Raw genomic sequence first — 21,908 nt, 5'->3', positions numbered from 1 at the left:
TACGAGAGCGACTAACTTGTTTTTGTTGCCGCCGTCGTCGTTGTCGTCGTCGCATTCGACTTTTTCAATGAGTCAATCCTTGAAATGTTGACTTCCTGATACGCATATGACTATTGAACAAGTTTGCTTTGTTAGACTTTTTTGAAGGTTGCGTATTTAATACAGACATACACAGACACACATGCACACATGCGCATGGGTACAGAAGCGCACACATGCACTCTGCTTGGGGCACCATATACTTGGTAGAGGCACATCAATTTTCGTAGTACGCTGTGTACAGCCCAGCCCGCTCCCCTGTTATATTCTTGTACCCTGTAATTTCCGGCAAACGGGGGAATGTGATGTTCTTCGTGGGAGAAGAAGAAATCTGTAAAATTGAAATAGTTTAAAAATATGTATGTGGGTTTCATTAAATAATCTATCAGTTGTAATGCTTTACAGGGTATTTTCATATCCATATCATCACCCAGGCAGCTTTTCTCTGCATTTACAGTTTAGCCAAGAACAATGGGGGCCTAGCCAGTGGCGGCAGTCAGATCAGACGACATCTCACTATGGCAGATCTCTACACTTCACCTTCCTAATCCCCCCCTGTCTCCTAGCCACTGTTTCCATCTCTACTACTCGTACCCACCATCCATTATCCATTATGCATAATGGATGTGTCTCGTGTGTCTGCCATTTCTTGATCGCACTTTTTATGGCAGCTACGGAATAATTTTTCCATTTCAACATGTTTTCATGTCGTTGTTGGCGCTGCTTATGTTTATCTTAATTTTATTTAATTTAATTAGAATGCATTCTTAAAGCGTTAAAATGTTGTTATGTTCTGTGTGCGTGTGTGTTTGTGTGTGTGTGTGCTTTTCCAAGAATTTGAATATTGATTATATTATAGTGTCTCAAGGTCATTGATTTCCCATGGTCTTACCTTCGCCAGAGGGTGTTCTCTGCTCCAACAATGGGCCCTCAAAACAGAAGTTAACACACATAATACGCATACGCAGCGTGTGGCCGCAGCGATTGGAGCGATTGCGTTCGTTCCACATGATGATAATTTTGGTAATGGCTTTTAAAGGGCATTTTCTAGAGCCACAAAAACAATGCACAATCAATTAACAAACTTCCTTAAATTGAATATATGGATGGGGTACGTGGCGTATGTGTGATATTACGTGTAACAATGGATAAAGCTCTCTAAAGAGTGGAATGATAGTTATTTTGTACCAGAAACTACAAATTGTTGGTTCTCAGATGACTTTGGGGCATGGAAGTTATCTTTAAATAAACAATTTTCAAAATTTTCATATCCCAAATGAAATCACTTTTCAATAATCTTTTTTTCCAAAAATTATGCATAGTGTATTTTCCGATTAGCCACACATAATGAGGTGTATTATATTTTAGAGATTATTTAGCCTATTAAACGATTTCTTTCCACGTACGTGGACCGTACAGCCACACTGGCAATTGCATAGAAATCAGAAATAAAGCATAACAAATATAACTTTACAATATATATAAATAAACACGTTTATTTTTCACGTACAGCTAAGAAAGAGATAGATAGAGAGAGTGAGAAAGAGAGAGGAGATGAGACGCATACACAATTACAACAATATTCGCTACGCCCTTGGTTAGAGGGAGAGGAGGTGGAGGAGAGGCGGAAAGGCGGAGAGGGGTGATACAGCTACCTGTAAAACCAACAACAATATACCCTACACCCATAGACATTAGTGCGGCATTAGCGACTGTCTAGACCCCGAAAGCTAAAGCTCTTCTGACCTTAAACTTGAATAGGAAACAGCAACAGCAAGAAAAAATAGAAACAACAGAGGAAAAAAAGAAGCAGAAACGAAGAAGAAGGTTACTAAGTTTTTGTTGTTGTTGTTATTGTTATTTGTGTTTTATTTTGTGGTTACAGCAGAGAAGAAAAAAACATCAGAAACAACAAATACAAAACTTAAAACACACAAAACAAACAGCAAGAAAAAACTAAGGTTAGATATTTGCCCACTTGTTAAACTGTGACTAAGTTTAGAGCGCTTCTTGAGCGTTTGTTTTAGTCGCATAATCAAGAGGGGATATCTTGAAAGAAGAATCAAGAATTTTATTCTCATAAGAATTTTGTGTGCTATAATTTCTGAACTACATTTTGGAGAATAACCAGTCCAAGCCTGGCTTGACCTTGAAAAACTTAACCCAGAAATAAGCCACCATAAAGACCATTTTGATTTTTATTAAAGTCTATTTTTATGTTGATTTGCAATTTAAAGCTTTTTTCTTCGCCAAAATCGGAAGTGTTCTCTCCCTCTCTCTAAATAAATGAAAGATAAAAGCGCAAAAAATGACTCGACCTGACTGTTATAACAAACAAAGCCCAATCAAATTATTTACTTTATTAACAACAACCATAAAAGTTGCAACAACAGCAACAAAAACAAAGTATGTACCAACAAAAAGCAACGATCTTGAGCTTGGGGAACGTTAATAATATTTTGTTCAATGAAATATCATGTTGTTGTTGCTAATGTTGCTGTTGCTGTTGCTGTTGTGATTTAAGCACGACTCGGTTATGTTCTTCACACACACACACACACACACAATAAATGTATAGAAATAGACACCGACACCGACATCGACACGCATTGGGAGCTGCATACAAATTATAAAACTGAAAGCTTTTATTTTTCTACAGTTTTTATACGTAGCCATGACAGTGTGAGAAGGTCACCACACACACACACACACACAGAGAGACACACTTGCACAGCCAGCTATCAGCAACAACAATCATATTTACGCAGTCAATGAGAGCGAGAGGGAGAGCGCGATCCAACAAAGTAGCCGGCGCACTGAGCTTCTCTCTCTCTCTCTCTCTATCTTTGTCTGCTTACCTGCTCCCCGTTTTGCCCCTTCGGATAGTTTTTCTCGCTCTCTCTCTCTCTCTCTCCGACGCATTTTGCATAGCAAAAGCTCACCGCTGCCATTTGTTCTCTCAATGCTGTTGTTGCTTTTGGGGTGTTCTGGAATATGTTTTCGGGATTAGTGATAGGAGCTTTTTCCCCTAAAAATATTACATGTTGATTTCTGAGTTTCCCCTCTTTGATTTGACTCAAAGAAACTCTTTCAGGAAACTCTACCCTTGGTCATTGAATAACGACTGCCAAACGTTAATTTGTTGGCCAATAAAATTTTGGCAGAGAATTTATGATCTGTACCTCAAAATGTTAACTGGAACAGCACCATCCGCTGGCCATCAACAGATTGGATCGGATCGGATTGGATCGGTACCGTCTTTGGCAGTGGCTGTGGCTGCGGTCAACCGGTTCCCGTCAGTGTCACTCGAAATTTGTTAAACAATTCCAACTTATGCAGCAAATGAATGGTTATTTCATATTTATTGATTCGTTTCTCTATTTCTCTTTCGCTTCTGCGATTCTACTTGCAGAGGCCGCACAGCTCGCCGACATAGAAGACAGTGCTAAAGAGAAGAACGAGAGGAAGAGGAGGAGGAGGAGGAGGAGGAGGGCAGCAAACCTCAGCCGCACCCCAAAACCCCTCAATGCCCCAGCGGAGCTGCCAGCCCCATAAATGCGTGCCCCAAGCAGCAAACTGGGAACTGATGCAAATTTGGGCAACGCCAATGCCAATGCCACTAAAACTCTGTACATCTATCGCATACGCTGTAAGATAAAATCAATCGAATCGAGTCCCTGCCGAGAGACTGCTCCTGCTATCCCCCCACTCTCAGCAACAGTCAATCCCAACCGAGCAATCAGCAAGTTCTTCGCGCATCTGTGACCCATAACCCGACGTAACCGATCGGAAGACAAACTAAAATGCGCCCGAGTGCGCTGCCAAGCAAATACAATAACCACAGCGGCTGCATCGATTGCAGGTGCAAGTGCAAGTGCAACTGCAACAAGTGGCAGCACCAACTCGGTGGGTGTGCAACCCAAAACGGTGAATATCATCAACCTTTTGATAACTTTACACTGCCTTATGGATGATAAAATCCACACATTAATCAAATCCAAACTTAGTTCAATATACAAAAAAAAACAAAATATACAAAAGCAAAACAGAAACAATCAAAATTTATATAGTTATAAACAAAAACTGATATACAAAGTATATATTTATAAAGGAGATACAAGATTAGGGAGGAGCAGCAGCAACATTCAGCAACGATTTGAGCGGCCAAACGTGCAACAAAAAAAACCAACAAAATATATAAACAGATAAGAGGATCGCGGGAGGACATAGAACAGAAACAATACAAGCGAAAGGTGAGTAATAATAATCTAAATGATTAAAAAATAGAACAGACTCAATCGAATAGTGAAAGATTCATTTATTCACAAGAGTTTTCTATCTAGGCCCAGCCTCTCGTTTGTAGACCCAAAACATTCCATAAGCCGTAAGGTCACCCACTCTCCGAGAAATGCCAGTAAAATATGTCAACTTTCGCATAGAGAACAAACCCCACACACAGACTGCACTGGAACACACACTTGTATTGCTGATCGCACTCCCCGATCGAGAGACCGCACCCAAATCGAGAATCCAGCATCGAGCATCGAGAATCGAGAATTCTCATTGCTAGCCACTCTCGCTGGAACCAGGGTGCGGGGGTAAACCAGGAAGTGGGAGCCACTCCGCTCTCTAGATTCTCGACTAACTACACATGTCAGGGGGTGGCAGGGGCAGGGGCAGGGGCAGGGACTGAAAATTGCCGAGTTAATCAAAGATTGCGTATACGCATTGTGGCTCTGTGATTAGCCCTGGAGAAACGTGAAAGAGGAAGGGAAGGGAGTGGAGAGGAGAGGAGAATGAACAACGGGCGGATGGAGGCAACCAATATTTTGCATAAATGTTGAGCGGCCAAATGTCTAATTATAATTCCGCCTGAAGCATGATCCAGCAGGGGTGGGCAGGGGCGGGGAACGGAATGGCAAAAGTTGGCGCCACTGATGCCGCGCGCACAGAGCAGAAGCTGAAGCAGAGGGTTTTCCATTTGCTTTTCCTTTCTCGCTCGTTTTTCTCTTTCAAGTTTTCTTTCTTTCGCTTGAACTTGCAGTTTGTGGCTGGAAAGTGAAATAGTTGCAACAGCAGTGGCATGAGGCATGGGGCAGTACAGGGGCAGGCGCAGGCGCAGGCGCAGGCAGCTGCTTGTATTGAATAATGAAAAACGAGTTTTCCGCCGCGCATGCGCATCATAACAGCAGCAGCAGCAGCAGCAGCAAACTTGAACGATGGCTGTGCATGCCATGGAAAAACCAAAAGAAAATCACTAGAGAGAAAGAGGGAGATGCGAAGAGAGAGAGAGAGAGAGAAGAAGCAGAAATGTTGATGTTGCTGTGGATGACGCGGGTGCCAGGCAGCGCAATGCTGTAATGTCTGTGCTTCAAGTTGTTGCTCTCGTAGTGGTGCTGTGCGCTGTTCAATGTACTCGGACTTTCCAGTTGTGGCCTGTATTGGTCATACACTTGCAGCGGGTATTATGATTATCATTTGACTGCAGAACAATGAATCTGCAAGGGCATCCGCACAATTCGGTTCCTGCGATGTTGCTGCTGCAGTTTCTGTTTCTATTTCTAATGTCTTATGTAGTTGCCTTGCCTCTTGTTCATGTTTTGTTGTTCCATCTGTGATGATGTTTCTATTGTTTTGCTCTGCGATACTCCTGTTGTTGCCCTTGGCTGCTGCTTCTGCTGTTGCTGCTGCTGGATGTTCTTCCTGTTGTTTTGCCAGCGGAGCAACATCCTCTAATGCTGTTCCTAATTTGCTACTCCTACGGCTCTGTGCTCTGTCGATGTAAACTCTTCCTCTTTTCTCGCTTTATCTCTTTCTTCTCTCTCTCTCTCTCTCTCTCTTCAATATTTTTCAGCTAACGCTTGCCTGCAAGTGTTGTTGTTGTTGTTGTTGTTGTTGTTGTTGTTGTTGTTGCTGTTGCCATTGCGCTTTCAAGTTTTTCTGCTGCAATTTTTCAGTGCACTGAGAGGAAAAGCGTAGAGCTAATAATATTTTGCACTGGTTGCTGAAGAAAAATTAGATCTTGTCATGGCAGTTTTTACATTTCTTTATTTGCTTTCATTGGATTCAATATAGTTGGAATATATTATCGATGAAGAGGCATCATCTGCTCCTACTACTCAAATTCTTCCAGTGTATGCACATTTTTCTCTTTCGTATTCCGCCTCGTTTGCTTCGTGGTGTAGTTCAATGTTAACGAACTTTTTGCGCTGTGAATGCAAGTTGTTGTTGAATGTTGTTGTTGTTGTTGTTGTTGTTGTTGTTGTTGTTGCTATGTTGCTGCATTGGCTTGTTGCTGCACTTACTTGCTGCTGTTGTTATTGTTGGACTTTCACTTGTAATGAATTTGGCGAGTGCAAAACTAGTTGCTGGTATTGGTGGTGGTGGTTGGTGTTGTTGTAGTTGTTGGTGTTGTCATGTTTTGGTGTTGGTGTTGCAGTTGGTTTGTGTGCAAGCGGTTCAGTAACATGTTATGTAAAAAGCATTTTTCCAGCTTTGCTTCTGCTTGATTTTGTATTATTTTTTTATGTTTTGTTTCTATTTTGGTTTTTTCTGTTTTGTCAGTTTTTTTTTCCAGTTAAAGTTTTACCACAGCATTTTTGTGTGGTACGTCTCTTTGTTGAGCGTTTTCTTACCGCTTCCACCCCCCCCCCCCCTGCGCACCGCACTCCCCACACCCCCTGGGATGCAGCTGTCGTGTTGGTGTTGCTGCAGTTGCTGCAGAGTTTTCTTTCCGCTGCTGCCTTTATGTTGTAATTCGCAATTTCTAATGTTATTGAACTTTAAACACAAACAAAAACGAACAGCGGACAGCGGACAGGGGACAGGGGACAGGGGAGGGGAGCACTACTTTGATTCAAAAGAAAATTAGTTATAACCGGAAGCCGCAGCTACAAAAATTGAAACAATGCAACAAGACGACTTTCTATATTTTGCAGCCCCTTCTTGTCTTTCGGCGGTCTTTCGTATGTACGTACATATATTGTACAAATAGATATATTTTAATGGATGCACGATGAGGCAGCATTGTTGCAGATGCAAATTTAGATGGCATATGGGATGGGCTGGGCTGGGGTTGGGCTGAGGTTGGGTCGGAATTTCCCGAAAAGAAATTCAGATGCAAATGCAATTTGCAAATGAAAATGTTTCAATTGCAGATTGACTGCGAATGGATAATTTTTAGAGGGATTATAGGGATAGGAAATAATAGCAGCTGTTGTGGATTTATTTACTTTATTTATTCATATATTTTATGTCCGTTCTTCGCTTTCTTTCCAGACTCCGAAAATAAAGCCAAAATATTCTTACAATTAAACAAAAATATATTTATACAAAGCTAAACAAAAGAAAACTCTTTAAAATTTTTACACTTTTGTGTGCCACAAATCAAAAAGTTTTTACACAAAATCAAAAATCAAGTATACGCCTAGTAAACGGAGAGAGGAGAAAGGATATTTCAAACATTTTTTTGAGTGTGTTCTTGCGTCCACAAACAAAAACAAATCACATCAAATTAAGACTAAAAACTAAGCAACATTTATATCTACAAATTGTTTTTGTAAAACCAAAAATCAAAACCGTCTCATAAAAAGTGCCTACAACGAAATTTCCAAAAACAAAATTAACAAAAAATCTTATGAAAAGCAGGAAAACGTTTTCCGAAAAGAGTGTGATAGAAAAACGAAGGTGTTTTTATTGTTTAAAAATCAAATATCAAATTATCAAACAAAGAGAAGGCTTCCAGAGCGAAGCCAACAAAAGGAACAAACATTTTCAAGGCAAGCCACGAGGAGACCCTGGACCTGGGCGCCGTCAAGATTGAGCAGAATTTTCGCGACTGGCAAGGGTATTCAGGAAACGGCTACACGCTGGCAGTGAACAGCATTTGCAGTGCAGGCTTTGCCCTATCAGCGATGCCCTTTATCGACGATGCACTGCTCTGGTGTCCGGATAACGATGGTCGTCTTGTCGGTGGCTTAGATCTGGCAAACTGCATAGCCGTGAGTACAACTTCACCAGACACCTTTAAAATGAATCATTCAGCAATAATTATACATCATTTCAACAACTAATCAGCAACTTTAATCTGTGTTAACTCAACCATTCCCACAATTTCCGTACTCTACAAAATATTCATCAATTTCCACAAGCTAGATTCAGCATCTACAGCAAACTGCTTCAACAAATCATCACCCATAATCTCAACTGTCTACATAAAACACTGGAGCTCTGATGATCCCTCTACTCTGGAGTCTGCCTTGCTTAAACCCCACTGCCTCTATCATTTATGCACCAGAAATGAGTTCAAAATCCCTCAATCAAAATGCGCTCTCTGTTTTTCAGGATGATTCGGCTGTGAATGGAACGGAAGGCATCAATCCCACAATTCAATCGGCAGGCAATCCCAACAATCAACAGCAGACGGGCGTAGGAATCGGAGTTGGAGTTGGCTGTGGAGTTGGAGTTGGAGTTGGCGGGGAACTGAATGGATCGGCGGCACGCAGCGTCAATGTGGTGGTGGAGCCGCTATGTGGCAGCGACTCATCCGACGAGCTCTTCCGCAGCTTCACCGAGAGCAGCTTTGAGATCGAGAGCCTGCTGTCCGATTTGGCCACCGTAGAGGTGAAAGTCGAAAATGTACATCCGCCAAGAACAGATCAGAGAAGTTTTTCAATCTATTCCACACACATTCAATCAATCTCATGCATAACCACTAAATGTATCTATCGGATCAATCGATCCACAGTTTTCCTTTGGGGATTCCGATTTTTGTTTTATTTCAATGGATTTTTCATCATATGTTTCTTTTTTCTTTCTTCCCCGCTTCTCTCTCTCTCTCTCTCTCTCTGGCCACATCACCCCCTACAACCCGCTCCCTCCCTCTCCCCCCTTTTGTGTCTTTTCCAGGAGGAGAACAACAATAATGTCATCAGTGCCGCCGATGTGGTGGACGACGATGACTTTGCCAGCGTCGCCGCCGCCGTGGTGGCCGGTGACGATCTGCTAGCCAAAGAGAATGCCCAGCTGAGTGTCCAGGGACTGGTGGACTCGGTGGCCGCCAGTCTGGGTGGCGATGGTGGCGACGCCAATGGCCAGCAGGCGCTTCTGGCCTTCGGCTCCTCCAACTCGGCTGCGGCGGCGGCAGTGGCAGCTGCTGCAGCCGCTCTCTGCGGCGACCTGATCAACAACAACAGCAATGGAGGAGTAGGAGGAGGAGGCGGCGCCGTGGGTGGCGGTGGCGTTGCGGGCGGGGACTGCTCCACAAAGCTGGAGTACGCCCTGATGGGCGGCCAGCCGCATGCGGAGGAGCCGCGCTTCGTGACCAGCGCCGCAGCAAATCCCCTGCTCGTGGAGAAGCTCATGTCCAAGTGTCTGAACATCGAGAAGCGGCTGGATAAAATGGGCGGTAAGCCAAGAGATTTTACTATCAATTCTTTAAATATTTAACATCATTTTAATATGCAAAAATATTTACATGATTTGTATCAGAATTGAGGCATTAACATCATTAACATTTGAGTGTAGCTTGGCGCCAAGCTCTTTAAAACTTTAGTGTTGTGCAGCACTCAAATGTTGATGCATTGCTTTTCCTACATGTAAAATGTGCGTATAAATATCTACATGAGTTAGATGGCGCCTCACTTCGGGTTGAGTTTGTTTTGGGAACTAAGTGCAGCTGTAATGCGTAGCATACTTTCAGGATGTCGAATATGTGTATATTTCGTGTAAAATTAATGTAGAATTTATGGTGCAAGTGTGCCGGTCGCTAGGTGTCGCCATGTATTTGATTTTGTGAACCCAAAAGCTTACATTCCAATAAGACTTCCACCATTGTGGATTCCTTGTGAAGTTCTTAGAGCCAAGCTTTTGTGTGTTGGTTCCACAAGCAGACCATTTGAATCGATGGCGCCAAAGATAAGCTCCACAAACGTTTGAAATATTCGCCTACAAAAAACACTGTCTGGGGTACATTTTCCCTAAATTTACAATTCTAGACACGCCTAGTTTCGAAATTTTAATTAAATTAGTTTTCCTAATTCAATTATTTGTGGGATAAACGGCAGCCTCTGAAAAATTTTCACCCTATGGCCTTTACCGCCCCCTAAGAATAGGCAACGTTAGTGTCTGGCAACAACTGGCAAGAAATAAATAAAAAGGCCAGTAACTTGTTTATTAAATCCCGACAGGATGTCCTCCCTATAAGGGGCCAACCAACTCCTGTGGGCACCCAAAACTCAACCCCCGCTCAGCCACTTGCCGTTTGGCCAGGAGTCACCGCCCCAGACAGCAGTCACAGTCGCAGTCGCAGACAAAAATACAAATGTCGACGCTCCGGTTGTTGTCTCGTCATTCTGCCTAAATCGGAGGAAGGTGGACCAACACCAACCCGTAGGGTCTTTGCTCAGAGAGGGTGGGGCGGCGGGGTGGCAGACAAATAAACGTCTATTGACACGAAAGGCAGACGGCGACTGGATCCCCGGTTCTGGGAACTGCCTGAATGCCACATACACATACCACAGCCACCCACACAGACACCACGCCTGCTCCTTCGTCCTTCATGGCCTGGCACCTACTTCCTTTTCTCAAGCCACAGAAACAGTCAGAGCCCACAGCCACAGCCACAGCCAGACAGAGCCCAGGGAGGACCAAGACGGTCCGAGGGGTCGGGCCATTTCGGGTTTTCTTTCAAAGCTTCTTCTTTATTGTCGTTTTTGTTTTTTCCCTCAAGTTTCCTTCGGCGGCGACGAAGCCAAGTCAGACGAACCCGCTCTCCCTCCCGCCCGCTCTCTCTCTCGTTCGTTCGCCTGCGTCGGGTCAATAAATTTTGCGTGTGGAAATTGTGCGCTCAAGGTCAAAAGGATATTTGCCTCGCCCTCGAACACTCCCACTCCCCCTTCTGGGTGTGTGTGTGTGTGTGTGTGTGTGTGGGGGCCTGTAAATGTGTTTTGTGTGTAGGAAATGTTTGGAATATATATATTTAAACTGCCGTCTGGCAGCCCCATCCCCCACACACACTCTTGCTGTTGGTATTGGTGTGTTTTGGGCGCAGACAAAATGGCTGCCCACACTCCTAGTCGGCCATTTTTCACTGCCTGTGTGAGTGGCTATGTGCGTGCGGCAGACAAAGACCCGAAACTGGTGGGGGTGTCTGGACTCGTTTTGGGGGGCTCTCTGGGCTTTCCGGCAACCTTGAACTTGAACAATTTCGTTGAAGTTCAGGCCGTAAACGAGGCAAAATCATAGGCACCAACCCTGGGGGGGTGGGAGTGTGGGGGTTGGCATGGTTCTGGGACTGGGACTGGGACCGAGATATCCCATTTTTTCCTTTTGGTCCTTGCGACTGGGTTCAAGCGCCGCTCGGTCCAAGCATTGAACTCTCGTTTTCAAGGATACACTCGACAGCCAGCACTCGGACTCGGACACAGAGTCTCGGGCGGTAATCATTGAAATGCTTGCGCTCCCCGGATCTCTCTCCCAGTCCGGGCTGCTCTCCGACAAGCCGTTGACATTGCGAGCGGTCGTCAACGCTGAGACACAGCTGAAGGCGGAGATGGAGACATAGACATAGTGGCAGAGGCAGAGGCTGCGGCAGAGATTGTTCACTTTTGTGTGCGCGAGTTCAGCGTCAGTCCAAGGTTCTTTTGCGGCGGCCACAGCATCCCCTCTGTGGCCCCCTAGCTGTTGGGCTTCTCTTGGAGTCAGACTCCACGACTCGCTATTAATGTCAAGGGGTTCCACACGAGCAGGCCGAGCAGTTTTTGAAAAGTGCGTTAGTTTCTGCGTTAGACCGCTCACTCCAGGGCTGCACAAGAACGATGATTGCATGGGGGAGATGGGATGGCCTTGATGCTTGATTCGAGATGATTCCTGGAACTCCTGGCTAACACTTTTCTTTGAAGTATATTCGAAAATCACTCATCTTCTGCCGGTACATTGCTTCCTGCAATAACCCTTTAGAATTTCTTTCTAGGATTCCCTCTTGCTCTGTGACTTTCGCCCCTTGAACTCATATTTTCTTCACTGTTTTTCTGTGCAACCCTCGCCGGCACTTAGCCAGATTATTTATTTGATTATATCCACTGACATTTTCCATTCTACCGAGAGCTGAGTAGATATATCGTCTCGTTTTAGCCATGGCTCAGGGCTGTAGCGCTCGGTGCACGCATTTCTTGGCTTTAGATTTGGATTGCCAATTTGAATTTCAAATTCATGTTGCTCCCATGCACTGCAATAAAAAAGAACTTAGTTACAACTGGAACTTATTAGTTGTGGCATAATCTCTGGAGCTCTACTGTTAGTCCTTGCAGCCACAAAAAGCTTGCTACAAAAATTTTAAATTGATAAATCAATATTTGTGACAACTCCTTTTCTTTCCGTGTGGAACGCTGTTGTTGCTGAATTTGTTGCTCGTTTTTCGCTTTTCAAAATGTGCGTTGTTATAACCAAATCAGGATTTTCTGCGTACCCCGGCCACCGCCACTGCGTTGTCTAACAACAATTACAACGACAGCGACGACAACAATTGCTGCAGTCGCAGCCACAACTGCAACAAAAACTACAAAACACAAAAACACTTACAACAATTTTAACAACATTTACAACAACAACTAACGATGTCAGGGGCGTTCATTTGTCCATTGCCAGCCAGCAAACGAACCGAACCGAACCGAACCGTACCGAACCGGGCCGAGTGCACGTCACTGTCACCAGCAACAAAATGCTTACCGCTCCGCTCCGCTCCGCCCTCGCCGCCCCCCTGAAGCCATTCCTCCCCACCGAATCTCCTTACTACCCCTCAGTGAACCCCCCACAGCACAGCCAACCCCCCTCTGAGAGTGCCAAACGTTGGCAGTGCAAAATGCACTTTGCAATTTTGTTGATTGCTTTGGCATTTTGTTGTTACTTTTTTGTTATTCTCTCTCTCTCTCTCTCTTATTTAAATACCCTGTAATGAAAAGGTGAGCAGCATGGTCGAAAAAATAAACAAAAATCGAAAATTCTATAAGTTCTAATGGTAGGAAATGGAATATCTTAAGTGGCAGACACACAGCTTCCAGAATTTCTACTTGATTGAATTTTCTATAAATAATATTAACCAGGGTATTTCTTGGTAGATGCACTTGCCTTTAGTTTCTTACGATTTGTGTTTGATTTTGTATTTTATACTCGTACTTACTCGACAGTATTGTATTTGTTGTGCGACTTATCTAAATTTGTTCGCTTACTGTTGTTGTTGTAGCTGTTGTTGCTGTACGCATTCGCAGTGCAGGTTGACCGCCGAGTTCAAGTTTTAACGGATATCGTTTTAGTTGCTGTGTGTTTCTGTTCTCGTTTTTTTTTGTCTGTTTTTTTTTTTTGCAGGAGCCTCGCCTTAGCCTCGTTATAAAACAGGCAGCCAGCAGTAGCAGTAAGCATTACGACGGACGGCTGGCCGCCGTGCTTCGTGTTCTTTTGTGCGGCGGCCCCCCTGCTAATGCCCCTGCCCATGGCATGGCCTGGCTTGGCCTGTGTGAAATGAAGTCATTTTGTGCGCCATTTTGTCCAGCCGGAGATTGATTAATGGTCCAGTTGTCAGCTTTTTGAGCGATTTGAAGTTTTCGACTTGCAGATGTAAATGTGTAATGGGTTTTTTTCGCGGTATGAGGGTGGAGATCTTAATTGGTTAGAAATATGTCAAGGCATTGTAATCTTCCGAATCTGGTCAATGGATTTGAGACAGGTATCTTTGGGGTGTGGAATTAACCCATGAGTAATGGTATTTGAGGCATTTTCTGACATTCGCTGGGCTCTAAAATGTACCTGGATGGGTTAAGGATCTGTTTTGGAATTGAAAACTATTATAAATGTTTAATTTTGTACTCCAAACCAACCATAACCATGGTATAGAAAGAGCAATTGAAATATTAAAATCTAATTTTGTACATAATATTTTCCTAGTGGGGAACCTTTTTTACCTTTCCTTGAAGTCAGAAAAACTCCTTAAGATATACACAACCTTCGTTTAAATCTGCAAAAACTTTCCCTTAAAATCTTTGGAAATCTTGTGCTCCTGGAAATATTGAATGAAATCTAACTATTTCCCCGTAATTTCTGTAAAGGAAATGCCTCGTGCAAACCTTTTTATTCTCGGAACTTCCTGCTCTGCTCTTTCCTTTCCTTTCCTTTCCTTTCAATAGTTACTGGCACATCATCATCGCTTCTCTCATTACATATTAATCTGATTCAATATGCACACAACCTCTCTCCCTTGTTCCACCTTCCCCTCTCTATCTCTTGGACCCCTTTTCCTTTGCTCTCTCACTGTCCTAATTGCACTGTAACCCATTAACACGAGAGCAGCAGCAGTAGCAGCAACAACTACAAAAACTCTGAACCAGTTCGGACATGCCTGCCCCAAGCCCACCCCCCATTGTCTGCTCTTTGGGGAATATTCGTAGATAGGAAAGAGGAAAAAGAAAACTTTTGTTCAAAACTTTTCACCTTCACCTCAACAGCGGCAATGGAAATGTAAAGAAAAGAAAACGAGAGGGAGAGGTAAAGGTAAGAGAGATAGAGAGTAGCGAAAAACAATCATGAAATAGGATAATGGCATGAAATTAACATGAAATGCGAGACGAGACTGCTTCCTGTTAAGGCTCCCCCCTAAACCCCATCCCTACCCACGCTTCATTCTCCCACTTTCTCTCTTTCCACTGGACGCCTCTCGCTCTCCACCCACAAATGAACAGAAACTAAAAGCTGAATGGAGGAGGAAGAGGATGACGAGGAGTAGCAGCAATTGTTGCTGCAATGCATTGTCAGGGGCGGATTGAGGAAGCTGGGGGTTTGACGGGGGCAAAACTTAAACTCTGTGCGGGTCGAAGGGCCCTCCCCCTATGCCCATGCGCTCCGTCCCTGAACGAAGCTCGGTGTCAGTTCCAGTTTCAGTTTTAGTTCCAGTTTGTTCGATGTTCGCTATTTGCCTTTGGATTGGATTGCATTAGAGCGTGTGCCGACGTCGCTGCCGCAGTCGCATCTCGTTATAAAGACAGAAATGAAAACAAAAGGCAACGTCGACAGCAGCAGAGACGCAACGACGATGATGATGATGATGATGATACAACCTTACAAAATTCTCAGTCGCAGTCTGCGGTGCGATCTCTACCCCCCGCTCTCAAAGCCAGCTAACCGCCCGACATGGCTTTGAATGTTTAGCGCTGAACTTGTCTTGCACACACACACACGGGAACGAATAACATGCACAGACAGAGAGCGCAGCGCTTGAGCTGTGAGCGCAGCAGAAAGATAGAGTGTGAGAGGGAGAGAGAGCGAGAGAGAGAGAGCAAGCAACAAACACAGTGATAGCTTTATTTTTGCTTTTGCTTTCCCGTCACAGCTCCCCCGTCCCGCAACCGAGTAGCCGTCACAGTCGCAAACGTCGCGTGTGTGGTATGCAGCCTTGAATTAGTTCGCTGCACCCGAACGTACATACAAACAGACACACACACAGAGAGAGAGACAGGGAGAGAGAGAGAGTGAGTGATATAAAAGCAAAAAAAGTGTGCGCTTTGTGAGAGTATGCGAAAGCTCTGCTCTGCTCTGCTTTGCTTTGCTTTGCTCTGCTCTGCTCCCCTTTTGCAATGTTTGCTTGCCCTGCACGCCACCCCACACCCCATCCGTACATCTCTTTCCAAATGAAATGTAGAAAAAAACACACACAAATCTGCTGCTGCTGTTGCTCTGCTGCTACTTCTGGCGCTTTATTATATGGCATCCAAACATGTCGCTTCTTGTTTGCATTTAACATTTTCCGTCCATGGCAAACATTCTCTTTGCTGCTACCCCTAAGGGAGGATTGATCAACGTGTTGCCCCTAATTAGCTTCCTCCTGTCAGGCAAATGCAGCACTGCAACCCCCCACCAACGCCCACAGCCTCTTTGGGGCATAATCCGTCATCTGGTGCCAGGTCTAGCCTTCTTTTAGATCGTGCCGACACACACACACACAGATCTCTAGAGGTAGTACGAATATATCCAACTATCTGTGGAAACGGATATGCATGATAGATAGACAGACATCTATCTCCCTTCCTCTCTCTCTCTTTCTCTCACTCTAGCGAAATGGAAATTGCGTTTGTCGGGAAATGGGGAAAATGAGCGCAAAAACTGGCGCGCTTTCATATGTGTGTCAGAGATGCAAAAAGACTAATTGGATGTGTGGTTTCTCGCATGTAGCGCAATTTCTGTACATACATTGAAAACATTTAATATTTTACAATTATGGCATTAAAGAAGAGAATAATAAAGGCAGAAAAAAGTTGATGTATAAATACCTTCAAGAACCAATATGAAATGTATATTAATTAAGAGTGAAAATCATTGATAGGCAAGAACAATATCTATGTTTTATTTAGCCATCCATCACAATTTCTTCAACAACTTGAAGCGCCAGATTGATAAGATAGGAAATGCAACATTAAATAGTAGAAACCTTTGAGTAAATATTCAAATCAGGAAGAATTTAATAAAGCAACCTTCAGCAACACACCCTTCACTAGTTGCATAACACTTGAGCTACACATAGATATTTGCTTACTGGCCATTCCACCCGAAAGAAGTCATTATCATTTCCCAGAAATGAATGTTGGGCGTTAAGGAATCTCAGAGCCCATTTGCGTGCCCATTATGCGACGTGTAAATAGATGCATACTGGTAATGTTGTTGTGGTTGCTGCTGCTTGTTGCAGTTCGGTATTCAGATCGACACCCAGACACATCGACACATACTCGCAGTCGCCTCTCGCATTCGCACTAGACATGGGGCACATGGGGCTTGTCCTTCAAAACGAATAAACAGAAACGTGAAAAACGAAAGCGAAAAATTGTATGCGTAAGAGGCACACAAGAACAACATCTGCAACTGCAACAACACACATGTACATGTACAGTGCGAATATGCAACAACATTAAGAACTGCAATGCCAACGGCACGGCACGGCACGGCACAGCGACTGCAAATGCAGAAAATATTAGGCGGATGTCTGTGACTACAACTTGTGCATCTATAATGTATCTATATATAAGAATGTATCTACAATATACATACATTTATATGCATATGTACGGACACTTTTGTATATAGATTAATATTTATAGGTTGCAGGAACTGAGAATGAGACTAAGCCAAGTCTCTCGTGCTGCTGCTGCTGCTGCTGCTCTGTCTCGTTTCGCGTTGGAATAATCAGGTGGATCGCATTATATATTCCCCGAACAGCTGAATGGATTGCTGGTTGGGGCTAGGGCTGGGCCCTATATCTAAGTGTGTTGCCATTCAGTGTTACCTGTTGGCTTGCTGCAAGCCGGACCTGGTTCTGTGTTGTTCCCCTCCGACCAGCGATGCACACACAAACACTTTGATATTTCTATATATACGTACAAATATGTGTACATGTCTGTTCTGGCTGTGTGCATATTTTAGAATGTAATTGTGCATCTGGCCTAGACCTAGAAAAGGAACATTTTGTTGCTATTATTACGGGTACGAGTACGACTACGAGTACGACTACGGGTACGAGTACGTAGTCGCAATCGGGTGTAGTTGCATTCGTTCGTTTCGTTCGTTCTTCGTTCGTTTCGTTGTTGTTCTCTCTCGTTGTTTCTCTCTCTCTCTCTCTCTCTCTCTCTCACTCACTCTTCCTCTCTGTGCCATTTCGTGCGGCACTCATTATTTGTTCTCCTTCCTCGCAAATTAAAAATATGCCTAAGCAAATAAAATGCATTCAATGTGCTTCTACAGCTACACACAAGTAGACTTGTATGTGTGAGGTCTGTCCGTCTCTTGGCATGCATTTTGTGTCTGTGGGTAATTGTGCGTTAGTTGCCTCCCCGTACAGGGTGCCTCTGGCGGCACAGTGATCAGCGTTAAATGTCTGCAATTATTGGAGGTGATATATGGGCAGTCATTTGATGACTGTAAGTGCATTTTGATTGATGTGATGACAATAAAAGAAACACTTTGGAAGTGAATTTCCATCATTTCATCCTCCAGACCCTTGGAGGAAATATTAATTCTTCCATAGTAAAATATCTAAAAATGTTGCCAGAAACTCTACTTATTGTCGAGTACGAATTCTGTGTATGAATTCATCTAAATTCGTATACATTTTGCAACAATTCAACGACCTTTAGTGACGTTCTAGGACATCTTGGGGTTTGTTCACCCCCTGAGGCACCCGTTACCCTTGCCAATCGCCCGTCTAGCAGAGACATTGGCTTTCAAATGCACAACAGCCAACAAGACAGCCACTACAATTGGCTTTCAACTGCAACTGCAACGCAATGCGAATTTCGAATAAAACTAAACAAGAAAGAGAAGCTAAATGCAAGCAGCAACAAAAATAAATGTTGAACGAAACAAAACCCAGAACCAGAACCCGCAGCAGCAACAACAAACAATTTAAATTGAACAAAAATATGTTTGTTTTTTTGTTCTGTCCACAAACGCCGCCTAACTGCGCGAGGGAGAGAGAGAGAGAGAGATCTGCTACATCTCCACCCGCCAGCCATCGATCCACCAGCGGCAGCCCCGTTGCAACATTCAGTGGCAAATAGCAGCACAGCCACAGCCGTTCGATATGCGCAAAAATTCTAACAAATAAAAATGAGAAAGGAAGGCTAGCTGCAGCAGTAGACCAAGTTTTGGATACTCTTACGATATGATAGTCATCTATAACATCTAAACATCTAACACAAGTCAAAGCACCCGCATGGCAGTGTATCAAAATCAAGCAGGCCTGAGAGAATGGCTGAGCTGAGCAGGGAGGAGACAAAATCATAGAGGGAGAGGATTGATGGGGGCCAGGCTGGTAGAACCCAAGGGGGTGTGCTGGGGTGCTGCGGGGGCACCTCAGTAGAACCTCCATGAACTGCCCCGTGGGGTAAGAGCGCAGCTAACGACAATTCATGCCGACTCTCGAGTGGCAGCGGCGAGTGCCGGACTTGTTGTTGCTATTGCTGTTGTTGTGGCTGTAGTTTTAGTTGCTGCTGCTGCTGCTGCTGAACGGAAGGGGGGAGGAGAACTCGGGGCTGGGGGGCAGCACGCATGTTGTCCATGTCCCCATTCGAGTCAAGTGACGTGTTATCTGTCGCCTTCTCTCAGAACTTTGACTTCTATCAGTTGAATGTCGTTGCAGTCGTCGACGTTTGCGACGCTGCCGTTGCCGCAGCCTGTTGTGCAGTTTGCAAATGCAATATTTGACGTTGGTTGGCTGCTGTTTGCCGTTTGCCAGTTTTGCTTGCCACTGTTCTGCCTCTGCTGGCTTTGATCGACGATGCCAATCGATCTCACTTGGGCTACCGTGTTGGCAGCAGACACTGTCTGTGGCTCTATCGTCTCTGTCGCTGCCGCTGCCCCTGGCACTCCTCCCGGAGTGGCCCGTTTCAATGTCAGTGTGTCTATTATGCGGCATTATGATTGGTATTATTAGCAGCATGCCATGGAAAATGAAAACTGCCAACTGGCAACACTTTCCCTCTCGTTGCTTTCCATTTGCAGCAGCAACAGCAACAACTTCATCATCATCTGTAGCAGCCACAACTTGCCACTTGCCACTTGCCACTTGCAACTTGCAGCTATGCAGTAATTATTGCACGATCAATTTGCTGGCCATCCATGTCGGTGCAAAAACTTTCCTCTGCAGCAAATAATTAATAAGCTGCCAATGGAAGCTGTGTGGGGTGTGATCCAGCAAAATCTTTTCGAGTTTATTGGGTGTTAAGGTAAAAGTCAGCAGTACCTTTATTGTGGATCCATCTTGGGTTTATTCCTTACTAGCGATTTCCTCATGCAAAGATAAGTTGTAGCTGTTAGATACGCATAAAAGTAGGTTAAAGTGGGATGTATTACAGATAAGATATTGATAGACGTTTCTACATTCTACATGATCCAAGAGAGTTCATTCATAGTCTGGTTTCATTGAAAATCAATCGCATCTATCTGCTGTATGTATTACATTCAGGTAGTGGCTATTGCATTTCGACTTCTTCTTAAGATTGCACATTTCAAGAGATTCATTATTCTGCTATTCTGCTGTTCCTGGAAATCTTTTTCAAAGTCATCCACATTTCCAAGGATTTTATGGCATTTGACAGTCGAGCGAGCTCTTTTTAAAATAGATATGCCATATCCTGGTCACTTTTTAAGCTACAAGCATAGGATATATAGGATCCACCCCCCAATGCCTCTGTAGTAGCCTCCCCTTTAGGTGTATTTCCTCCATTTGGCCGACGTGCATTGTGCACAACGTCGAGCGGATAAGCTGGCTGCAGTTGCGGCGCTGCAGTCTCTGTCTCTGTCGCTGTCGCTGCCTGCTGCTTGCTGCGCTGCCGCTGCCGCTGTCGTCGTCGTCGTCCTCACCTCCCCCCCCCCTGCTGAACCATTAGACGAGGCAATGCCTCTAACGTCTCTCTGGCCCAATGACTGCGGTTGACGGTCGTACAGTTAGACGGACGTTTGCTTTGCTTGCATTTACAACAGACACACACACAGAGACGAACTCACACGGATACGGCTAGAGGTGCATGTGTGCGTGTGTGTGCATTATAATGGCATTGAAAATCTTTTTCAATAAAACACGTAAACAAACAACAGCAACAGCAACAACGACGACAACAACCGAAACGAAACCGAAATGAAAACGCACGAAAGGCAAACGCAACAACAACAACGAACTGAAAGAAGAAGAGGAGCAACATTTTGCATTTATTTATTCGTTTTTTTCCACATTTAGTTAATAGTTGTTAAAAATTAAAAAATACGATTTTCATCCCACACACACACAACGTTTGCAAAGCTGTGAGAATTTTTTGTAAGATTTATCTTGTAGATTTGCTGTTGAAGATTATTTGAAGCTGTTGCTGTTGATTGTTGCTTTTCTTCACATTTTTGTTGGTGAAAATTGTCGTCGATTGCTGACTGCTGTCATTGATTATTGTCAATGTTTGTTGCTGTAAATAGTTATCTTTATGTCGATGGATTTTTGTGGTAAAGTGTTGCTTGTAAATGCGTTGTTTCTTGTGTTGCATGACTGCTTTCTGATTATACATAAATATGCTGCTCAGTATGTTGCTGCTGCTGCTGTTTTTTTTGGGAATTTTCCAGCTGAAATGCTCGTTTGAATTAGCGTTTGTATCTTACGGATTCACAATAGCCTGAACTTGAAAAACGTTGTTGTTGCCGCTTGTCATTGTGCAGTTTAATCAACTTTTGTCCGTCCGCGTGTGAGAGAGACTGACACTGAAGGGGAGGGGGGCTACAGTGCCGATAGAGAGCAGCGAGACTGAGAGAGCAAGAGACTTCGAGAAATGTTTCCATTGAATTTCAATGAACATTAGATACAAATGAGCACTGGGGTATACTGGGGATTGGAAGGGTGTAGAAGTGTGTGTGGGTGAGGCTAACGATGCACTTTGATGGGAAGAGCTACCTTTTGGGAGGAGAACAAATGCAAGGCAAGAGGCATAAAGATACATTGGGGAAGTCTAATGATACATTTGCTTAGTCTAAAGATACATTGAAAAGGTTAAATGTAGCGCAAGGCTGTTTATATGTGAACAGATGAATCTATCAGATGCACCTTAAGGGGTACAGTTTGCTGATATAAAGATATACCTATTCCTGTAGCGGGTGTAGCTAAGCATCCAAAGAAGTCTTACCCCAATTTGCATCAGCCTCATAGCTGTAATGATAATTCCAAACGTGTCTATAGAGAGAGGGAAAGTAAAATGCAAAATTAATGCCTTTCGGAAATCAAAATGAAAATCGTCCAAGCACCTCAACACTCACAACGATTTTCCCCAAAAGCAACTCTCGAGCTGCACTCCAACGCGATT

The 21,908-nt window shown here is 44.0% G+C and overlaps 1 protein-coding gene across 1 annotated transcript in view; it reads left to right on the top strand.

The window, feature by feature from the left end:
• Window positions 1-7,409: 7,409 nt before the first annotated feature.
• Window positions 7,410-21,908, top strand: part of LOC117586943 (ecdysone-induced protein 74EF) — a 37,306-nt gene continuing 22,807 nt past the window's right edge. The window contains exons 1-3 of the mRNA XM_034277310.1: window positions 7,410-8,039; window positions 8,383-8,676; window positions 8,947-9,445. Of these exons, the coding sequence (XP_034133201.1) occupies window positions 7,953-8,039; window positions 8,383-8,676; window positions 8,947-9,445 (880 nt within the window). The 5' untranslated portion in view covers window positions 7,410-7,952. The remainder of the gene's footprint in view (window positions 8,040-8,382; window positions 8,677-8,946; window positions 9,446-21,908) is intronic.

This window comes from Drosophila guanche, unplaced genomic scaffold (genome assembly GCF_900245975.1).
Source record: "Drosophila guanche unplaced genomic scaffold, DGUA_6, whole genome shotgun sequence".
Lineage (NCBI taxonomy): Eukaryota > Metazoa > Arthropoda > Insecta > Diptera > Drosophilidae > Drosophila > Drosophila guanche.
The sequence above is the reverse complement of the archived record's forward strand: the minus strand, read 5'-3'. Positions and strand labels throughout refer to the sequence as shown.